The sequence below is a fragment of the Prinia subflava genome, chromosome Z, assembly GCF_021018805.1.
Source record: "Prinia subflava isolate CZ2003 ecotype Zambia chromosome Z, Cam_Psub_1.2, whole genome shotgun sequence".
NCBI lineage: Eukaryota > Metazoa > Chordata > Aves > Passeriformes > Cisticolidae > Prinia > Prinia subflava.
In genome coordinates this window covers 101,393,826-101,411,841 of record NC_086283.1, presented here as the reverse complement: position 1 = coordinate 101,411,841, position 18,016 = coordinate 101,393,826, and the positions used below count along the sequence as shown (strand labels likewise).

At 43.5% G+C, this 18,016-nt stretch overlaps 1 protein-coding gene across 1 annotated transcript in view; it reads left to right on the top strand.

Annotated features, from left to right (window-relative positions):
* Positions 1-18,016, top strand: part of LOXHD1 (lipoxygenase homology PLAT domains 1) — a 172,254-nt gene that overhangs the window by 34,839 nt on the left and 119,399 nt on the right. The window contains exons 3-4 of the mRNA XM_063423238.1: positions 8,328-8,408; positions 9,995-10,179. Of these exons, the coding sequence (XP_063279308.1) occupies positions 8,328-8,408; positions 9,995-10,179 (266 nt within the window). The remainder of the gene's footprint in view (positions 1-8,327; positions 8,409-9,994; positions 10,180-18,016) is intronic.

Genomic DNA, 18,016 nt, shown 5'->3' with positions numbered 1-18,016 from the left:
AACCTGGAGTAGTGAAAAGTGTCCCTGCCCATGGCAGGGGGTGGAATGAGATGGACTTCAAGGTGCCTAAGGTCCCTTCCAACACAAAAATCTTGTGATTCTGTGACTTATTTTGGAAAGGAAGTTCAGACAAGTAGTGTTGAGTGCCTGGGAGGGGCTGGAATGACTCCTCCTTTGCAGTCACTGTCTGTCAGTTTGAGGGGACCATATCACTGGTGCTGGCAAAGTGCTGCTTGGGCCCAAAAGCTCTTGGCAAAATCCCACTTCAAAACCCAGCTCATGCAACTCCTCAGTTCCTCATCTACCACCCTGCACCGGGTACAGCTCAGCCAGAAGCTAAAAACACCACCACAAATGAGTTTCTTTCCACCGGCTCCATCACAGACACATGGGTGAACACCAAGGCTTTGCTCGGTGGCATTTTGACAACTGTCAAGACCTTTCCCATGGGCATGAGTTGATCCTCTGTGGTCCCACACAGATAAAAGAGTGCTGATCCTCCACAGTATTTAATTTCTCCATGTTCATGTGCTTTCCACCAGGCTGAGGCTGGGGAAATAGTACAGCACTCAGCTTGGAGTGTCACTGCCAGCTCATTCACAGTTTTTAGTCTAGATCTGTGTTTCTCTTGCTAGTGTAACTTTTCAGTGTTAGGCTTACTTGGTCCAGTTGGGGACAACTGCAAATAGTATAACAGAGAGGCTTTTATCTTGAGGGAAAAAAAAGAAGGACAACTGCAAATAATATAACAGAGAGGTTTTTCCTTGAGGGAAAAAAAAAGAAGAAAGAGTTAAGAGAAGATTTAGCAGCTATGACAATGTGGAAGAAAGATTAAATAATTGGTGACAGCTGGCCTCTTACTGAATTTGAGGATGATACAAAGGATTTTTTTCTAAATTTCTGATGCTGAGGACAATGAATCGGCAGTCACTTCTACCTGGTCTTGGGTGACCATACAGAGTTTTTCCTGTTCTTTATGACAGCAAATACATATTAATTGCAGAGTATGTACAGGATAGTCTTTAGAGGATAGTAATGTTTGTAGCTCTAACACATTTAAGTCAAGCCCAGTGGACGAAGATCTGACTTTGTTATTTAACCGCTCAGGAATAAATAAATAAATACAGGAAAGACAGCATATTTATTCTGAGCAGTTAATATAATAAGTTAGGAAGGGTTAGGTAGTTGGTGCAGAAAGGCCTGCTCAGTTTAGGAAGGGAACAAACCACAAGTGCAGAGGGGGAAGGATTCTCACCTGCTGCCAAAATGGTGCTTCAGGGAGGAGCTGTGATCCTTTTCCTTTAATGCCACGGGATGTTTCCCATTTCACAGCTGTTTATGTATCTAACTGCGCCCTGATTTATGTCTGTGCAAGTCTGCAGCACTTTCAGGGCTCTCTGAAGGCTTAATTGTCTGGGACGGCGTTAAGTAGCAGCACATTTTGGAGTCCATATTCACTTCTGAAAAAGAAACTAAGTGGGAAGGTTTTTTCTCTCTCTTGCTCAGCTTTATTAGCCAGCCTATGTCTAGTATTTCAGGAATAAAATACCTGAGAGAGTCTTTAGACAGAGGTGTTGAACAACTTAAATATAAGAGTGGGTATAATTGCTGTATGTATCAATTATAATCCACCAGCAGCTATGCACACAGCAGCTGGAGGTACAGCCATAAGGAAGGTCAAGACTTAGAGAGAAAAACAGGATTTTTCTTAAAATAGCCTGACTTTTAAGGGAATTCAGCTGTTAGTCCCAGGTCCCTGATGATCAAGTGTTAGCTGCCTTTTTCAGACTGTAAAACCTGGCCAGTTTTCCCCTTGGGATGAGAGTAAGGTGTATTCCTGGAACAAACTCAACCATTCTGTCTTGCTCAAAATCCTGTCCCTATCCCAACTCATTAATGTCAGTCTTAAAAATGCCTGAGCTCATTCTCATCAAAAATTTGAAAATATTTCTCCACGGGAAGGGGACGAAAATTTTCAACATGCTAAAATTTACCTCAATCTGGCAAAGTTAATGTAATTAAAAATGTAATTTAATACTGGAAAATACCAAGCAACCTTTGCATTATTTTTTGGTGACACTGTTTGCTTTGCATTCAGTTTCTCTAGAAAAAAAACCCAAACTGCAGATAACAAAGACATCCTCACCCACAGTTGTGAGATTGGAAAGACAGTATCTTTAAGGCCCCTAACAAACCAGGACATCCTATGAATTCAATGATTTTATGATAAAGCATGGCTAAGTTTATCTAAATTAAACACCACTACTTCTGTTTATGCAAATCACACCACCAAAGATGAAAAAACTGATATTAAGATGATTCTGCTCCGTGCAGTACAAAGTGAAGGAGCACTTACCCAACGTCTGTAATTAAGGCTGTCTGAATCTGTACCTGCAGTGCTTATGGATAAGGCAGAGTCTGTGTGTCTTGTGGCACTTTGCAAAGTTTAGGGGTAAATTCAGGCTCCCATGGTTTCAGCATGGTTTTTGGCTTGTGGGTTTCATTGTGCTGCTACAGCCCCGAGCAATTAATCTCACCCAACTAAACCCTCTCAAGCGGGGTGGCTTCTTCACCAAATTCTCACTGTCTGTTTAAGCAGGATTCATTCTGCTGGTTGATGATGTCCTTGGTACAGACATTGACAGTGGCTGTGCTTTTCTGCTGGTTCCTTTTCCATCTGGAGTGGTTTTGGACGTGTGCTGCCTCATGTGGTATTTCCAGCCACCCGCTGACTGACGCTGTCAGCTTCATGACAGCAGTCTTAGCTAAATATTTGCAGACCAAACTCCCTGGAGTATTTGTTGCTCCAAGGAGGAGGTTAATGATGCTGCTATTGGAGCTCTGTGCTAAGAGTAAATATGGATGAACATATGGGGGATTTTTTTTTTAGTTGTTAGTTTGTACAGGACAGTGTCCTCTCTCCAGGAATGATCGACAGTGAATGCGTAGGAAGGGGCAGAGGCATGAGGCCAACACACTGTCAGCATTTTTCCAATACTTTTTGCATCTTCTGGCAAGATGCCATCTTAGCCAGAGGCCTGATAACACAGATTCTCACAGCCTCTAATGTGTATCAGACAACCTGAGGATGAGGGAAGCTGTCTGTGCTTTCAAGCCAGGAAAACAACAGGGACAGACCAGTGCTCATCCCTGACACCTTTCCATGCCACCCTTACAAATGATACTGGCTGAAGGGTGAAACAGGAGGTGCAGAGAGAACACTACAGCAATTGTAAATATATGGAAAAAGGAGCAGTTTTCATTGTGTGTTTTGGGGAAGAAATTTCCTTCCTGTCCCTCTCAATTCAGTTCTGACACAGATTAAATCCTGGGGACAGCTCTGGACCCCTCAGGACAAGAGAGACCCTGAGGGGCTGGAGCGTGTCCAGGGCAGGAACGGAGCTGGGAAGGGGCTGGAGCCCCAGAAGAGGCTGAGGGAGCTGGGAAAGGGGCTCAGCCTGGAGAAAAGGAGGCTCAGGGGGGACCTTGTGGCTCTGCACAGCTCCTGACAGGAGGGGACAGCCGGGGGGCTCTGGGAACAGGGACAGGGACAGGAGGAGAGGGAATGGCCTCAGGATGGGACAGGGGAGGTTTGGATTGAATATTAGGGAAATTTTCTTCACCAGAAGAACTGTCCAACCCCAGAACAGGCTGCCCAGGGCAGGGGTCCAGTCCTCATGCCTGGAGGGGTTTAAAAGCCTTGTGGATATGGCAAATGGGCATGTGTGTCAGTGGTAACCTTGGCTGTGCTGTGGGAATGGTTGGATGTCCTTGGGAGGTTTTTCCAACCCAAATAAATATTTGATTATGTGATTCTGTGATACTCTACACTGCCCACCCACAGTGCATGAGAAGCTCCCCATACCTAGCAGGTGAACCAAGTAGCATTTATTTTTTTTCCTAGAGAGTGGCAGGCTTTAGGGTGGTTTGGGCTGTATGACCTTCTGAAATCATCCTCGATACCCAGCTCCTCCAACTGCTGCTAAACAGCCATGGCAGGAGCAGGCAGACCTGTGGGCAGCATTTCAGGGAGATGCGACCAAGAACTGACTCTTTCTAGTGGTTTAATGGAGCATTTTTTACATTTTGTTTGAACTGACATCCAGAATAACACTTTGTGCTTCTGTGCAGCCCTTAATCCATGGTGCTTTGGCTGGCAGTTCTGTGGGTACAAGGCATTTTCAGGTAAAACACCAAATGCAAAGGCAGTTTAAATTATTGTTAAGCAGGGATTCAAAGCTAAATTGGTTTGGATTACTACATCATCACTGCTGAAGGTCATTATTTTTATGCCTCTGCTGTGATCAGTATGTAGGTTTTCTGTCTGTTCCTAGGACCTTAGTTATGAAAAGGGTGCTGTTAGCTGATCAAAAGGGAAGACTATTATCTACAAACATTCAAAATTTCCATTTCAAATGTGACTTTTCTTTAAGTGGTGGGATCAACTCTTTTTAGTTCACTCTCACTAACAAAAAAAATTTACTCGTACAAATGTTTATTTTATGTACTTTTGCAAACAAAACTGCAATACTGAGGCTTTCATGTAGTCAACCCACCATGAAGTGGCAAAACTCTCATAGCACTGTCTCTGTTGTCTGTGCCTATGGCCTTTAGAGGAGATGAATAGAGGGATTTAAAAATGCTATACTGGAATATGTTCCAGTTCTTGTAGTGACTTTCAGGAGCACCACTAACCCAACCAGGGCACAAAGTGTTCTGAATGATTGTACATTTGCAGAGCCACAAACAGTGCAGCCTGCAGGCAATTACTCAACTGAAAGAATCTGGAAACAGCTTCAGCTTTTTAAAAAAAATTATATATACAATACATAATATACGATATACAATATAAAATATATAATATATAATATACAATATACAATATACAATATACAATATACAATATACAATATACAATATACAATATACAATATGATATGCAATATGATATGTAATATAAAACATAAAACATCATATGTCATATGTCATATATCATATATGATATACAATATATGATATATGATATATGATATATGATATATCATATATCATATATCATATATCATATATCATATAATATATTATAGATAATACACTACATAATATATAGTATATAGCATTTTATATTAATATATATAATATTATATATTATTCTCATAGAGTAGTTTTCAATGAAGCTCCTTGGATGTTTCTTACAAAGCAATTGGGAAAAATACTGCAACAGAATATGGAAAAAAGTAGAGCTGCTAGAGCAAATCAAATATGTCAAATAAAAAACTCAACTGAAACATATTTCTGGAGTTGCCCAGGCTTGTTATTTTAGATTAATGACAGGGCTCTAGTGAAATTCAGAAGATCCTTAGACTAAACTTATGGTCTAAAATCCCTGGGTTTGAACACAGTCAAGCCCGAATATTGCAAATTCAATGCTGCAATTTCCAAGTCATGTTTTTCCTGCTTTATTTGCCACCAGGGCTATGCAAGCCAGAGTGCCTCATTGTTTGGTGTAACAAGTTCCTTATGGTAATCTGGCTGTGAGTGTCTCATCCTAGTCCTAGCCTGGACCAGACTCTGACACAGTCCAGCTGTAATTTCTCCCTTTCACTCTTTCTTCCTTTTTTTTTAGCCTAAATTTCAGCGTAGCCATTCACTGCGGGATATTTCCTCACTCTCTCCCCACGTAATTGGCAGTGCTGGAAGGAAGGACTGGATTATTCTTTCCTGGTGCCGTTGATGCTGCAGATCCATCTCAAGGGAAGAGACTTGACAGAACTCTTCCTACCTTCCAACAGCAAAACTTCCTACGGGTCTGGCTCCTGGACTATATAATGTTTTCCAGTGCTTCCTCAAGCTGTTTGAGGATGTATTGATGATTGATAGAGAGATGGGAAGACTGATTCGGTGATCAGAATTCGATTTTACTCAGATTTTCCAAAAGCTTATATACCACTTCAGGAAGCCTAATAATTTTCTACTACAATAATCATGTTAAAGGTCATACAGACAACTCATACATCTTGCAGCATCTTCTGCTTGCGGAAGTTTGATTGAATCTCCTCTCTTACTGTAAACTGGTTTAATCCCATCTTCTGTAATCTTCAAAGCTCTGTTGGTTCCTGCCATGGCATCTTGGTTATCAAACCAAGCTATGCTAATTAAGTCTGGTTTACTCTTTGTCCCATGTCCACAGGGATGCACCAAGCATCTTCTATGATTTTTTGGACACCGTGCAGAAGGAGGTTTGCTCCTCAGCATCCCTCCCAGCAACTGGGAGAGCCCAGCACTGCCCCAACCCAGCAGCCAGTTTGTGGGGCTGGTGCACCCAGAGCTTTGGGCCGATTATTCTCCCTTAATCCTTCCATGCCATCTCCGAGGCAGTCTGCAGCACCGCATCGATCTCCCAGCCGATGCGGGGAGACGCTGCTGTCATTACGGTGCTCATTCAAGCCTGACAGACTAATTGCCTCGCACTCCGCTGGCTGGGGGAGGCTGAGCCGGGCTTAATTGCCTCGTCTTCATGGCAAGGTTAACCATTTTAGCCTTCTCGTACACCGGTGCTGCTCCCGGCACGGGGTGTGAAACAGAGGAATGGACAAGGAGGAGTGTTGGCCACCCTGGAGGGTTTGGAGACCGGACAGGAGGGTCTGGGATCTGTACAAGGGGCTCAGCCAGCCTCACACAGAGCCCAGGAGGACACTGCCTCTGATCCCTGGCCATGGGAGTGAATACTCACATGCAGGAAGAATCACAAACCCTAAGAATTTAAAATAAGTAGTAGCTGGTTTATTATAGAATATAAATATAGAAATTAGGATTATTAGTATATGGGGCTGAAGAGACAAGATGGAGGAATTGGGGAGTGGCCCCTGTGTTCCTTGTTCTTGCTCTCGTCCCCCATCTTTGGCTGAGTTGGATTTTAGAGATTGGTTTAGAGTAGAAATGACATGTTAGCATAGGTAGTAGGCATTGGTAAAATTTTGTAAATAAAAAGTACATTCTGGACGGTGGTTGGGTCAAAGATACCGTACATAAAGTGCGGGGCTCTCTGATCCGGCCAGTCCAGCCGCGTGTCCTGCTTTGCTGGGGACACCTTGCAAAGCTGGATAAGACCTGAGAGATAATTAAGAATAAACAGCTTGATAACACAAACTGCTGGACTCAACTTGTCATGTCTGGCTTCGGTGGGAAACACCTAGGGCGAAGAGAAGACTGAAAACCTTATTACCTTGGGGAACAGCAACCCTGAGGAGAATCTCAGGGAGAACCAGCCTTGAGAGAGAAGGAGAAGGAAGGCTGGGCATGGGTCTAGCAGAACAGAACATGACCTGTGAGCAAGGCACACACAGCATGAGGAGCGGCCAGAGGAGCCGAGCCTCCTTGCTGGGATCATTAATATTCATTAACTCTCTACATGCAAACTTCTTGTCACCGCGGCTCGGCGCTGCTCGAGTGCTGCGGCTCCTTGTCCATTTTAATGCGGCTCCTGGGTTTGGCTGTGTTTAATCATCCGTAGCCAAGCTTAGCGGCCCGGGGGAAACGGGGCCCCGCCAGGGAGGGAAGGTGGGAGAGGCTGAGGCTTCAGAGCTTTGCCTTGATGTTATTCGTAGTGTTTTCGTGGAAAATATGAGCTCAGAAAAGGACAGAGGTGCTTGCCAAGGATCACACTGCAGGCTAGAGGCAGAACTGGGAATTGAATTCTACATCCCCTGACCTGGGCAAATAGGCCTTATATTGCTTCTGCAACTGCACCTTTGAAATACAAACTTCACACTTAACACTTCACCAAAAATGTCAAACTACATCCTGCCTATGATTGTTTTACGTGGAATGAGGCACAAATTGTAGGAGGAAGCATCAAAGTTTCAGTAGTGGTTTAAAAAAGTGATGGGAGATGGGCCTGGAAATTTGGATGTGGTTGGATCCTTTTATCTCTGGCTGAGCTCTGTGCAGATCTGTGGCCACACAGGGAAGTCACTGGAGCCCTTTGCTCCATCACCAGGAGCAGGTTTGCTTGATGCCTGGAGGCTAGGATGACAGGAGAGGACATGTCTGGGAGTGGGACTTTGACACAAAAAGCATATTGCACTTCCCTCAAAGCTTCTGCCTCAGCTTCTGGAAGAACTCTTGGAGTCTGAGAAGGAAAAAAAGTCTGCTGAATGTCAGTACTTATAGAGCATCCAAAACCTGTCACTGGGGAGAGGGCATTGAAAACTAGGTCTTTCCAGCATTAGGAATGACACCTCTTTATCCTTAAACGCTAGCACTTGTGTGCTTGCTGTCAGGGCTGCTGGGTTCTCACCATTCCTTTTGATGCATGTGCCTTGCAGGAGCAGCACGGCCTTTGAGAGGAGCAAAACAGATGTGTTCCGAGTGAAAACCAATAACGTTGGACAAATAAAGAAAATAAGGTACCTGCACAACGCTGCCACCACAGCACCTGCTCTGTGAGGTGTTAATAGCATGACAGGCTGTAGAGGTTTAAGCACTGCCATGTTTTATTCATTATTTCTTAACGTGCTCCCATCAAGGTGAAGTTAAGGGGTGGTAAAAGCTTGTTTACTGCCAAGATTTGAACTGAAGTGTGAAATCACCTACGGTATTGCTTATAAGTATCCACGCTCCCCACCAAGAATTGTATTTCTGTCATATGCAATCATGGGGAAAGACATTTAGGACTGTTTTTATGTCCCAATGGAGGTAAATGGGGTTTGCCATACACTTTTGCTAACTTAGTATAATGTAAATGATAATTATTATGTTTAACCACTGTCTGACTGACTGATATAAAATTTAAAATTAGCAAGTAGTACAAAGAAAGCTGGGAATAGGTGGTTAAAACAACGCAAGAGGAGAATAGAGCAGGAGGGGTGCTGGGTGGGAAGGGAGTCCCTTATGTTTTGGATATGGAGTGCAAGGTGAATGAATACATATGTTGAATGAATGTGGAGGTGTAGGCATGTTGTGAACATCTCCTTGCAAATAAAAGATTCACAGATTCACCTGTGATCTCTGCCCATATGGAAGGTTGTTATTTTTAATATACTTTGTAAAAGCCCATAAGTTCCTTGAAACTCTTTGGATAGACAGCCGTAAACAGGAATTATGTGTACAGTTGCTCCAACCTTGCCTAGTGTATAATATTCCACAAAATTATGGTGTTAGTGGCCAGTCTTAACCATAACACCAAAACAGCATGTCTTGGTTTGGAAAGGCAGGTATCTGTCAGGGAAAACTGGAGTTTCCTTTGGAATGCAGAATGTAAAATCCCCTCCTTCCAAATTATTATAATTTTGCAATTAGGAGCTTTCAGGCAAAAAATGTGGGAATAGGAATAACAGTTCTTTACTAGGAATATTAAAAATGCAAATGCAGCCATACAACAAAAAAACAAGCAAGCAAACAAACAAACAAAAGTCCTAGAAAACCCTGACAGAATCAGGAATATGACCTGACACCCTGTTGGGCAGGGTGTTGGGAGCAGTCCAAATAAATCCTCCTGGAGTGACAGATGTGGTTCTGTTGGAGCAGAGATGATCCTGTAGACAGGTTCAGTGGCGGTGAGATGAGTCCAGTCTTCCTCTGGGAATCCATGGAAAAGAGGAATGTCTGGGGTCCCTGTGTCCCCATTTTTATCTGGGTAGGAATGGTTGGCTCCTCCCCACTGGGTGCAGCATCTCCCAATGGATGATGGAATGTGTCAGTCATTGGTGACCCTCAATGGCCCATGAACAGAAGATATCCCCGAGGGTGGGCAGTGGTGACAGAGATCACAAACACTGCCCCACCTGGTTTAACAGCTGGGCTGGTATCAGAAGGCATCCACCCTCCTCCCCCTGGAGTTACAAGAGATAAAGAAAGAAGAAATCATCCCCCAACTGCTTTCTACAGATGAAATAGAACACACTTTTTTTTTTTTCCTTTTCTTTTCTTTTCTTTTTTTTTTTCTTTTTCTTTTGGTTACATAATCCAAGACACAGGGTTGTTCTTCCTCCAGGATTGAGCACGACAACACGGGGCTGAACGCGGGGTGGTTCCTCGACCGCGTGATCGTGACCGACATGAACAGACCTCACCTCCGGTTCTACTTCCCCTGCAACAACTGGCTGAGCAAGGAGGATGGGGATGGACTCTACGTCAGAGACCTCATTGGCAGCCTGAACCCCATGGATGTGCCCAAAAGTAAGGGTTAAAAAAAAAACCAAACAAACAAAAAACAACTTGGCTTTCTGGTGCCTTGTAGGAAAGGACGGGGTTGTTTTGAGATGATTTCATATCATAAAAAGTAATTGTGTAGTCTAAGCTAATTTAAGTTTTCTTTATAGTCAGTGGAGAGAGATGTAGGAAGATGCAAGATGTCTCCAGAGGGTAATTTCTTCTTCCAGTGTTAGATCTGATGTCTTAGGGTGGGATAAATAACTGCTTGGCCCAGCTCCACTCATTCGTCTAGTACTGAGGGACCTGTGATGACAACATTAAATTAGATTGACTATACCTACACACAGATGAGAGGCATCCTACCCTGGAAGATGCAGCTGGTACCCCTGTGTGCTACCCAAAGAGGCAGCATGGTTGCAGTCCTGTCCACAAAGTTTTTCCAGTCTCTGGTGATGTCCTGCAGGAAATTTCCATAAGGGAGCCAACCCTTTTGCTGTAACTCCATGCTGGTTTTGCTGTACATGTGTTTGATGCCCACACTGAGCTGGCTCCTGTTTTTTCAGCATGGTTTTAAGCTAATGGTGTTGAAAGGAGGCCAGGACAGCTTGCACACCAGACATGTACTCTCAAACTGGTACCAGCGTGCTGGCCACATGGTGATGTATGGTGAGCAGGAAGGCGGTGGGGATGTGAAAGAGGAGTCAGCAAACCAGCCTCAGGTGGATGTCAGTGCTCCATCTGCAAGGGCTGATGAGGAAACAGACTCACCAGGGCACTTCTCCTTTCTGGGAGCTTAATTTTGGGTGTGGAAGTGAAGGCCACCAGCTGCAGGTCTGCGGGGAAAGAGAGCTGTGTGGTTCGGTGCAAAAAAGAGGAAAGTTGTGGTTTTGCCAGGATTGAATCTTATGGAGAATAATTAGTAGACCTCTTGCAATAATGTTGCTGACATTACCACTTAGGAGCAATTATTTGGTAAAACCAATTTATTGCGAGACTTAAGCAATGCTGTGAGCACTGATAGATGCTCTAGAAGGGCAAAGTATTGTTATTTTTACTGAGGTCATGTTAACAGTGGAAGAATATACTAAATTGACCCAGAATCATTGAGTAATTTTGCTCTATTGAGATACAACTTTCTAAAAGCAAGCTGGTATGTTGAATATGTAAGAATTAAAGGATACTGCATGTGAGCTAGCATGCACAAATGATATTTATTGACAAGAAATGCATATTGGAGCATTTTAAAAATGCAGATATCCCCAGGGTGTCTGCCACAAGGGAATGAGATAACATCTGGAAATGTTATTTGCCAAAAACCCACCCAGTTACCACTGAGGCTGTGTGTGTGCTGAAGTATCTTGCTGCTTTTTTAATCCAAATTGATTTGTGAAATGGAGAATCTGAGGACACTCAGGGGCAGGAGAGCTCTGGAGAAGGTAGTGTATGAGTCAAAGCAATGTACAATTAAGGAGAGGTTCCCTTGAGGAGGAAGTCAACCATTCAATCTTAATAGATCTTTAAATGACACACCACCTTATCTGAATTTATTATTGCCCCTGCCTGGGAGAGATGATTCAAGGGAACGTGTGTGATTTCCTACATCCTGTTCAACACCTGTCTCACAGCAGGAAGGGACTCGTGGGCTAAACCCTCAGCTGGTGCACCTCCAGTGAAATTGCTGAAGCTGCTTTGCATTTCACAAGCAGAACAGCCAGTCCTGAGTGCTCACTCTTCTGAAGACGTGGCTCTGGGATGTGGATGAACTGCTCTCCACGTGCCTGGCCTGGGATAAATATGAGTGAGCTCATCTCCCAGGCGTGAAAGAAGAGATTTGGGCAGGCGTTTGTCAGAAATGCATCAGCTCCCAGCACCTTCATCAGAGATAAACCCCCTGCTCCTGAGAGGCACAGGCTGGGCTCTGCACCACGGCAGGAGCTGGGCTGGGGCCAGAGGCATGGGTGAAGGGTTGGACACTTTCCAGGTGGCAGGTCTGGATCTGTAAGAGGAGAGGGTTAGCTCAGCTATCTCAGGTTGCAGTTCCCCTTGAACCATAATTAATGAAAGATAAACATCCCCAGACTGCTGTGGTGAACTGTCAGCTGCAAATGTAAATGTGTCTGAATTAATTTGCCTCCCTCCGGATCCGTAAAGGTCTGAAATGAGATTGTGATGTGATTTTTGTTGTACATACAAGTCATTTGCCCCGAATTTGATTGGGTTTTAGGGTATTTTTTTCTTTCCAGTAGATCAAATGGTGATGTTTACTCTGTGAGTATTAATATTTTCTAGGCCCCTAGATAATGAGAAATTATGTAAGTTTATGTAAGGAAAGATTAGTAATTCCCTCCTAAGTCTATGTTCCCATTAGCAGTTCAGTGCCATATTCTTCTCCTTTCTGGTTATGTCTCTTCAATCACATCTTCAATCCATTTATTTCTTCAGTTTTTCTTTATAAACCACTCAGACACTGTTGTTTCCAAACTTAGATTCATGCCTTGCTTTCATGCTCCATTTGCTGTCACAGTCAGGAATGTTTTTGAAGGCAATCAAACAAGTTTCCTCCAGGTTCCCTCTCCTGCAGCACCTTCAGCTTTTGATCTTCTCCAGGAGAACTTTCCCATCTTTGTCATGAGGATTTACCTTCCTCTTTTGAACTGGAGGTCACTGCTGGGACCTTCTCTGTGCTTTGTGTGAGAAAGATGTGGGCTTGAAAAAAATAAACTCCTTTTCTTTGTCACATTTTTGCTTCTTTGAAAAGGCATCTGAAGCCTGTTTGAAGGTGGGGCTATTGGTGCTTATACTAAAACTGACTGAGTTGTGGTCAGACTCAGCCTTTTCCTTGGTGAGGAGCACAGGACAGACAGAGAATTTCTGTAGACTGCGAGTTTTGGAGAGGTTAATTTTAAGGGGGAAAAACAAAAGAGGAATAAATAAAAAATGCAGAAAAGAGTGTGTGGCAAAAAAAAAAAAAAAGGTCAACAGACAGTGGGAAAAATGGGTGCACACAATCAAAACCCAAAAGTAGAATACTTTCCATGATCCAGATAGCTCTACCATGGCTGTTTTACTTAGCAATTGCAGATACCTGGGTGATTGCATTTACTTGTCCCAATAAAATGCCTCCTGTCAGGTTCCCTGTGGGACGCCAAGGAGAACAGGTTACACCCCCAAGTGTTCCTGCTTGAATGACCCTCTGTTCCCTGCATTCACATCCATGGCATCGTATGCCCACAGGGCCTTTGACAGGGATAGTGTCACAGATTCTTATTTACCCAGCAGCTTCTATTGGCAGCCTGGATTACTTTACACTACAGGGATTAATTACAAAGGAGGGCTATTGTTCAGCTTTATGCTGCTTCACTTGAGTTTATGAAGCCTTGGGACTGTATGTCTGTGGCTGAGCCTTTGTGCAAGGGGCAGGCTCACAACTGGAGCCAGGTGCCGGTTTTCCTTTGAGTGTTGCTGGTTTTGGATCACTCTGAGGGTGTCTGATGTCCTGCCAAAGTGGTGGGGGTGCATTCATAACAGCTTGCAGCTGCACTGGGAGATCCACTGACCCGATGGAGGTGCAAAAGGACACGAAATTCAGGAGTCAGTGCACAGAATCACAGGTTCCTTTAGGTTGGAAAAGCCCTCCAGGATCACAGAGTCCAACAGTTTCCACAGCACAGCCCACACTGAGCCATATCCCCAAAATGTCACATCCACAAGGCTTTTGAACCCCTTTAGGAATGGGGGGCTCCAACATTGCCCTGGACAGATTGTTCCAGTAACTGAAGTTCTCAGTCCAGTGTTTGACACTTTCAGAGTGGTCAGGAATCATTTGTGCCACTCATTGGACAGATCCTCATGTCCCTCACCCCACGGTGACTCTCACTTGGCTGGCCTTTGCCTCATGGTCTTCATCCCTGCAGGTGGGACACCAAGGCTGTGTCTTTCTCCACCCCTGTGTGTGATGAATGCAGCTTTTATCACCTGTCTGGAAAGCAGGGAGTCCTGAGAGCTGGGCTTCTTCTGGGTTGCGGGGTTTCTCAAGACATAATCCCAAAACATTTCTGCAAGGCGAACTTTTGCCCAGATTCATAAAAGATGCTGAGGTTTGGTTGGGTGTGATGGCATGTTGTTTATCCAACAATAAACATCTTTTCTCTGGGGGTGACCACAGGCAGTTAAGGCTACTCAGCTGCTTGAGGTTAGTCTGGGCTCTGTGCAGTGCAAACTCCAGTTATGCTCACAACAAGGGAAACACATATTGGCTGTTCTTGATTTCCCTTGAAACCTCTCTCTAATCAAACAATTCTCTGTACATGCTTCATTCTGAGAGAGCAGAATCATTCTTTTGCAGTGGGGATGTTCACTCACTTGGTCCTTAAAATCATGTTTAAGAACACAGTGAGCTGAAAATTAATTCAGTCTCCTGTGCAATTTTATCTTATGCTAACCTGTCAAATTTTGGTCAAGTCTTTGCAGCCTGCCTGTTGCAAAAGACTCTGAGAGCCAAGGACTGGTTTTCATCTGGTTTTTTTGGCCATCAGCACCCTGAAATTATTTAGGATTGGACATGATGGGTTATAAATGTGCATGGGACAGCAACTCATCTCAAACTCTTCCAAGGCTGCACATTCCCAGTAGGACAGATTTGCACGTGTGACACCAACTGCAGAAATACTCCAATCTCTACTATTTCTGGGTAAAGTTTAATCTTATTTGGTCTATTAATAATGAAAGTGAGGAGCACACCTTGACCTTGAGGATGGAAGAGTTCCAACACAGTTGCATTGTGTTTAATTTTTCCATATTTAAATGTGTTGAAAATTTGCCACCTACTGCTATTCTTTATTATTATTGCTATTATATTAACAAAAAGAATCACAAGAGGAGATCAAATATAGCTGTGCTTTATCTAGGAGTGGGTCTTTTACAGTCAGACATTTCTGTTTTGCTGAAACAAGAAGCAGTTTTGAAAGGGAAAGTTGTTGGCTGTGTCAATTCATACGTGGTGCACTTGAGAGTTTGCATGGATATGTCCTAAAGGGTAGTGGTGCTGGGAAGTCACAATCAGCAGCTGGGATTTGGATTCCAGTAAAGCCAGACGAGTGGGGAAATTTCCCTGAGTGCTCGTGCAGGCAGATGGAGGTCTTGCCTTTAAAAACATTAGAAAAATGTTTATAACCAAAGCATTAACCTGCTGTAGGTATTCTATGAGGTTTTTAGATCCACTATGACCTAAAACTCATCTATTTGAGCTGTTAATGGGAGCTTACTCCTTTCCTCTTTGAAGGATTCTTGGCTTAAGGCTTCACAGTTCATTGTCCAGAGTTTTAATGTTGGCTGTGGCTGACTTGAAGGCTTCTGAGCACTGACCTGGCTGTGACTTGAGGAAACATCTGGAGGAGCAGGTATTGGTGCACATGATTCACTTTGAATCAGAAGCTAAATCCTTCCTGCCCTCCTGGGATATGCATTGTCCTTAAGGTCTGGGCTGGATTGGAACTAAAGCTGTGGCCAGTATTTCCCAATAACCTACTGATGTTAGAAGCTCAGGTAAGGAGCAGAATTTGGGATGTGAGGCACCAGTTGATGGTGCCCTGTCGGATTTGCAACCTCATTTTATCAAAGTTTGGGCTTGAGGACCAGCATTGGTTCCTCATGGATAAGTCCCCACCTCTGGAGGAATTTAAAAGCCACACGAATGAGGCACTTGGGGACAGGGGTCAGTGGTGGCCTTGTCAGTCCTGGGGGAATGGTTGATCTCAATGGTTTTGGAAGACTTTTCAAACCTAAGTGACCCTTGGATTGCCCTGGGTTTTGTTTCAAAATGAGGTCACACAATTTCACGCTTTTGGAAACTTTCATGACGGGAAAAAGGAAAAATGATTATTTCTACGGACACAGAAGTGGAGGAAGAGAGAATGAAATATTAATATGTATTACCTTCTCATCAAAATTCATCTTTATTTACTCTGAAAACTGGAAGTGTATAATCAGCACAGGGAAATGCAGATAAATATATTTATGAAATACATAGGAGTTGTTTGCTTCCAAGTAATGGTGAGTACCCTCTGTGTTCAGGATGAGGCCTTGCTGCACGGTGAAGCATTAAACAAACAGGGTTTGCAGAAGGAATAATATCTTTTACCACTCCATTTATAACACTGGGAAAAAAAATATTTTATGCTCTGGCATACTGAGTACCCAGAAATGTATTTTCTTTTTGATAAAAACCACTTCTTTTGTTCTAACAAGGACTTTGCTTTCCTTGCAAACTTTGCCCAACTTATTGTCATTGTGTCCAAAATGAGGCCGCTATGGACATTTTACTTGTCACACTTTTTTTTTTCTTTCCCGTTGTTTTTGCTCTTAAGATGGGTAAAAGGAATGAGAAATGGAAATGTAGAAATAAAAGAAACACTGGTGACTTGCAAAACACAAAAAATGAACAGGATCCTGAAATGGGGCAGAAAAAGAGATTTGTAATTCACATAGAGAAAAAAGATTTTGGAGAGGCAAGAGTGTGTGGCTGGTACATAGATCTCTGTGTACTCAATACAAAATAGAGAGTACAGCATGTTTTTGAAGACATGTGATAATTTTGACTAATTAGGTCTATATACAGGAATTAATTCAGCTTTCAGTTTTGAAGTGAAGTAACTTTTTAAAAGAATTCTAATCTATTCAAAGCAAGATTGAAGCACAGAGTTAACAATATGATTTTTTGACAATACCATAAAATTATTTCACTCTTATTTCTGAGCAAGTATGTTTAACCCAAGAGGATATTCTCAATGATTTCTTCAATTTTGATAATGGCAGATCTGGTGAAGGCAGAAAATGGATATTTGTTTTCTGAACTATTTGCCTTTTTTTTTTTTTTCTAATGGGTTCCCACCCTGGGGCTGAACTAATGAAAAATAATGATAAATCTTGGAGAATTAAATGAACAAGCATTTCTGCACTGCTATCACAAGGTGGGTTGCCATGTGCTAAGCTCCATGCTTCTGCAACTAAACCACTATTGTCTCCTGAGCAAGGTCGTTTAAAGCTCACTTCAAAAAGTCATCATCACTTTGAAGTCACAGTAGGAACATGAGTTTAGCATAACCTACAAGCAAAGCCTCCTGCATGTGGTAGATTGCCTCTCACAGGCCCTGCAGAGGGATGATCCAGGCTGAATCCTAATATATTAACTGTTTTGAGGCACGCTTTGGTTCCCTGTAAGAGCTGCAGGAAATGAATCCTGGGGGTGAATCTCATGATTTCTGGCCTGGGTGGGGAGGCCAAGGGACTGGGTTCATTACAGGAGGGCCATGAGACAGTGACTGGGGGTGATGCAGTTTTTAACAGAGCAGCACAACCAGAGTCACAGAACACCCCGAGGCCACACAGACCCCAGAGAACATCGAGTCCAAACCCTGGCCCTGCACAGGACAACCCCAGGAATCCCACCCTGTGCTTGAGAGCTTTGTCCAGGCACTCCCTGAATCCTCTCCTTTTCCCATGCCTTGGGCCTCCTTGAGTGACAGCAATAATATCTCTAAGAGCACACTTTTGAAGAACTCTTGTGAAATTAAGAAATGTTGAACAAGGCTCAAGCCAGCCTTGCACCTTTAGAGCTGCCTCCAGTGACAGGAACCTCAAAGCCTTGCAAAGGCTCTTCAGTATTTCTCCCCTGCCACCACTGTGTTTTGGGAGGGCTGCTCATAGCCAAAAGCCATGGAATCAGAGAGTTCTGTGGGCTAGAAAGAGCTTTTAAAGGCCAGCTAGTCCAAGCCCCTGCAATGAGCAGTCACATTTGCAACAGGATCAAGTCACTCTGTGCTTTGTCCAAGGCAAAACTCCTTCCTCTCCAGCACCCCCATGC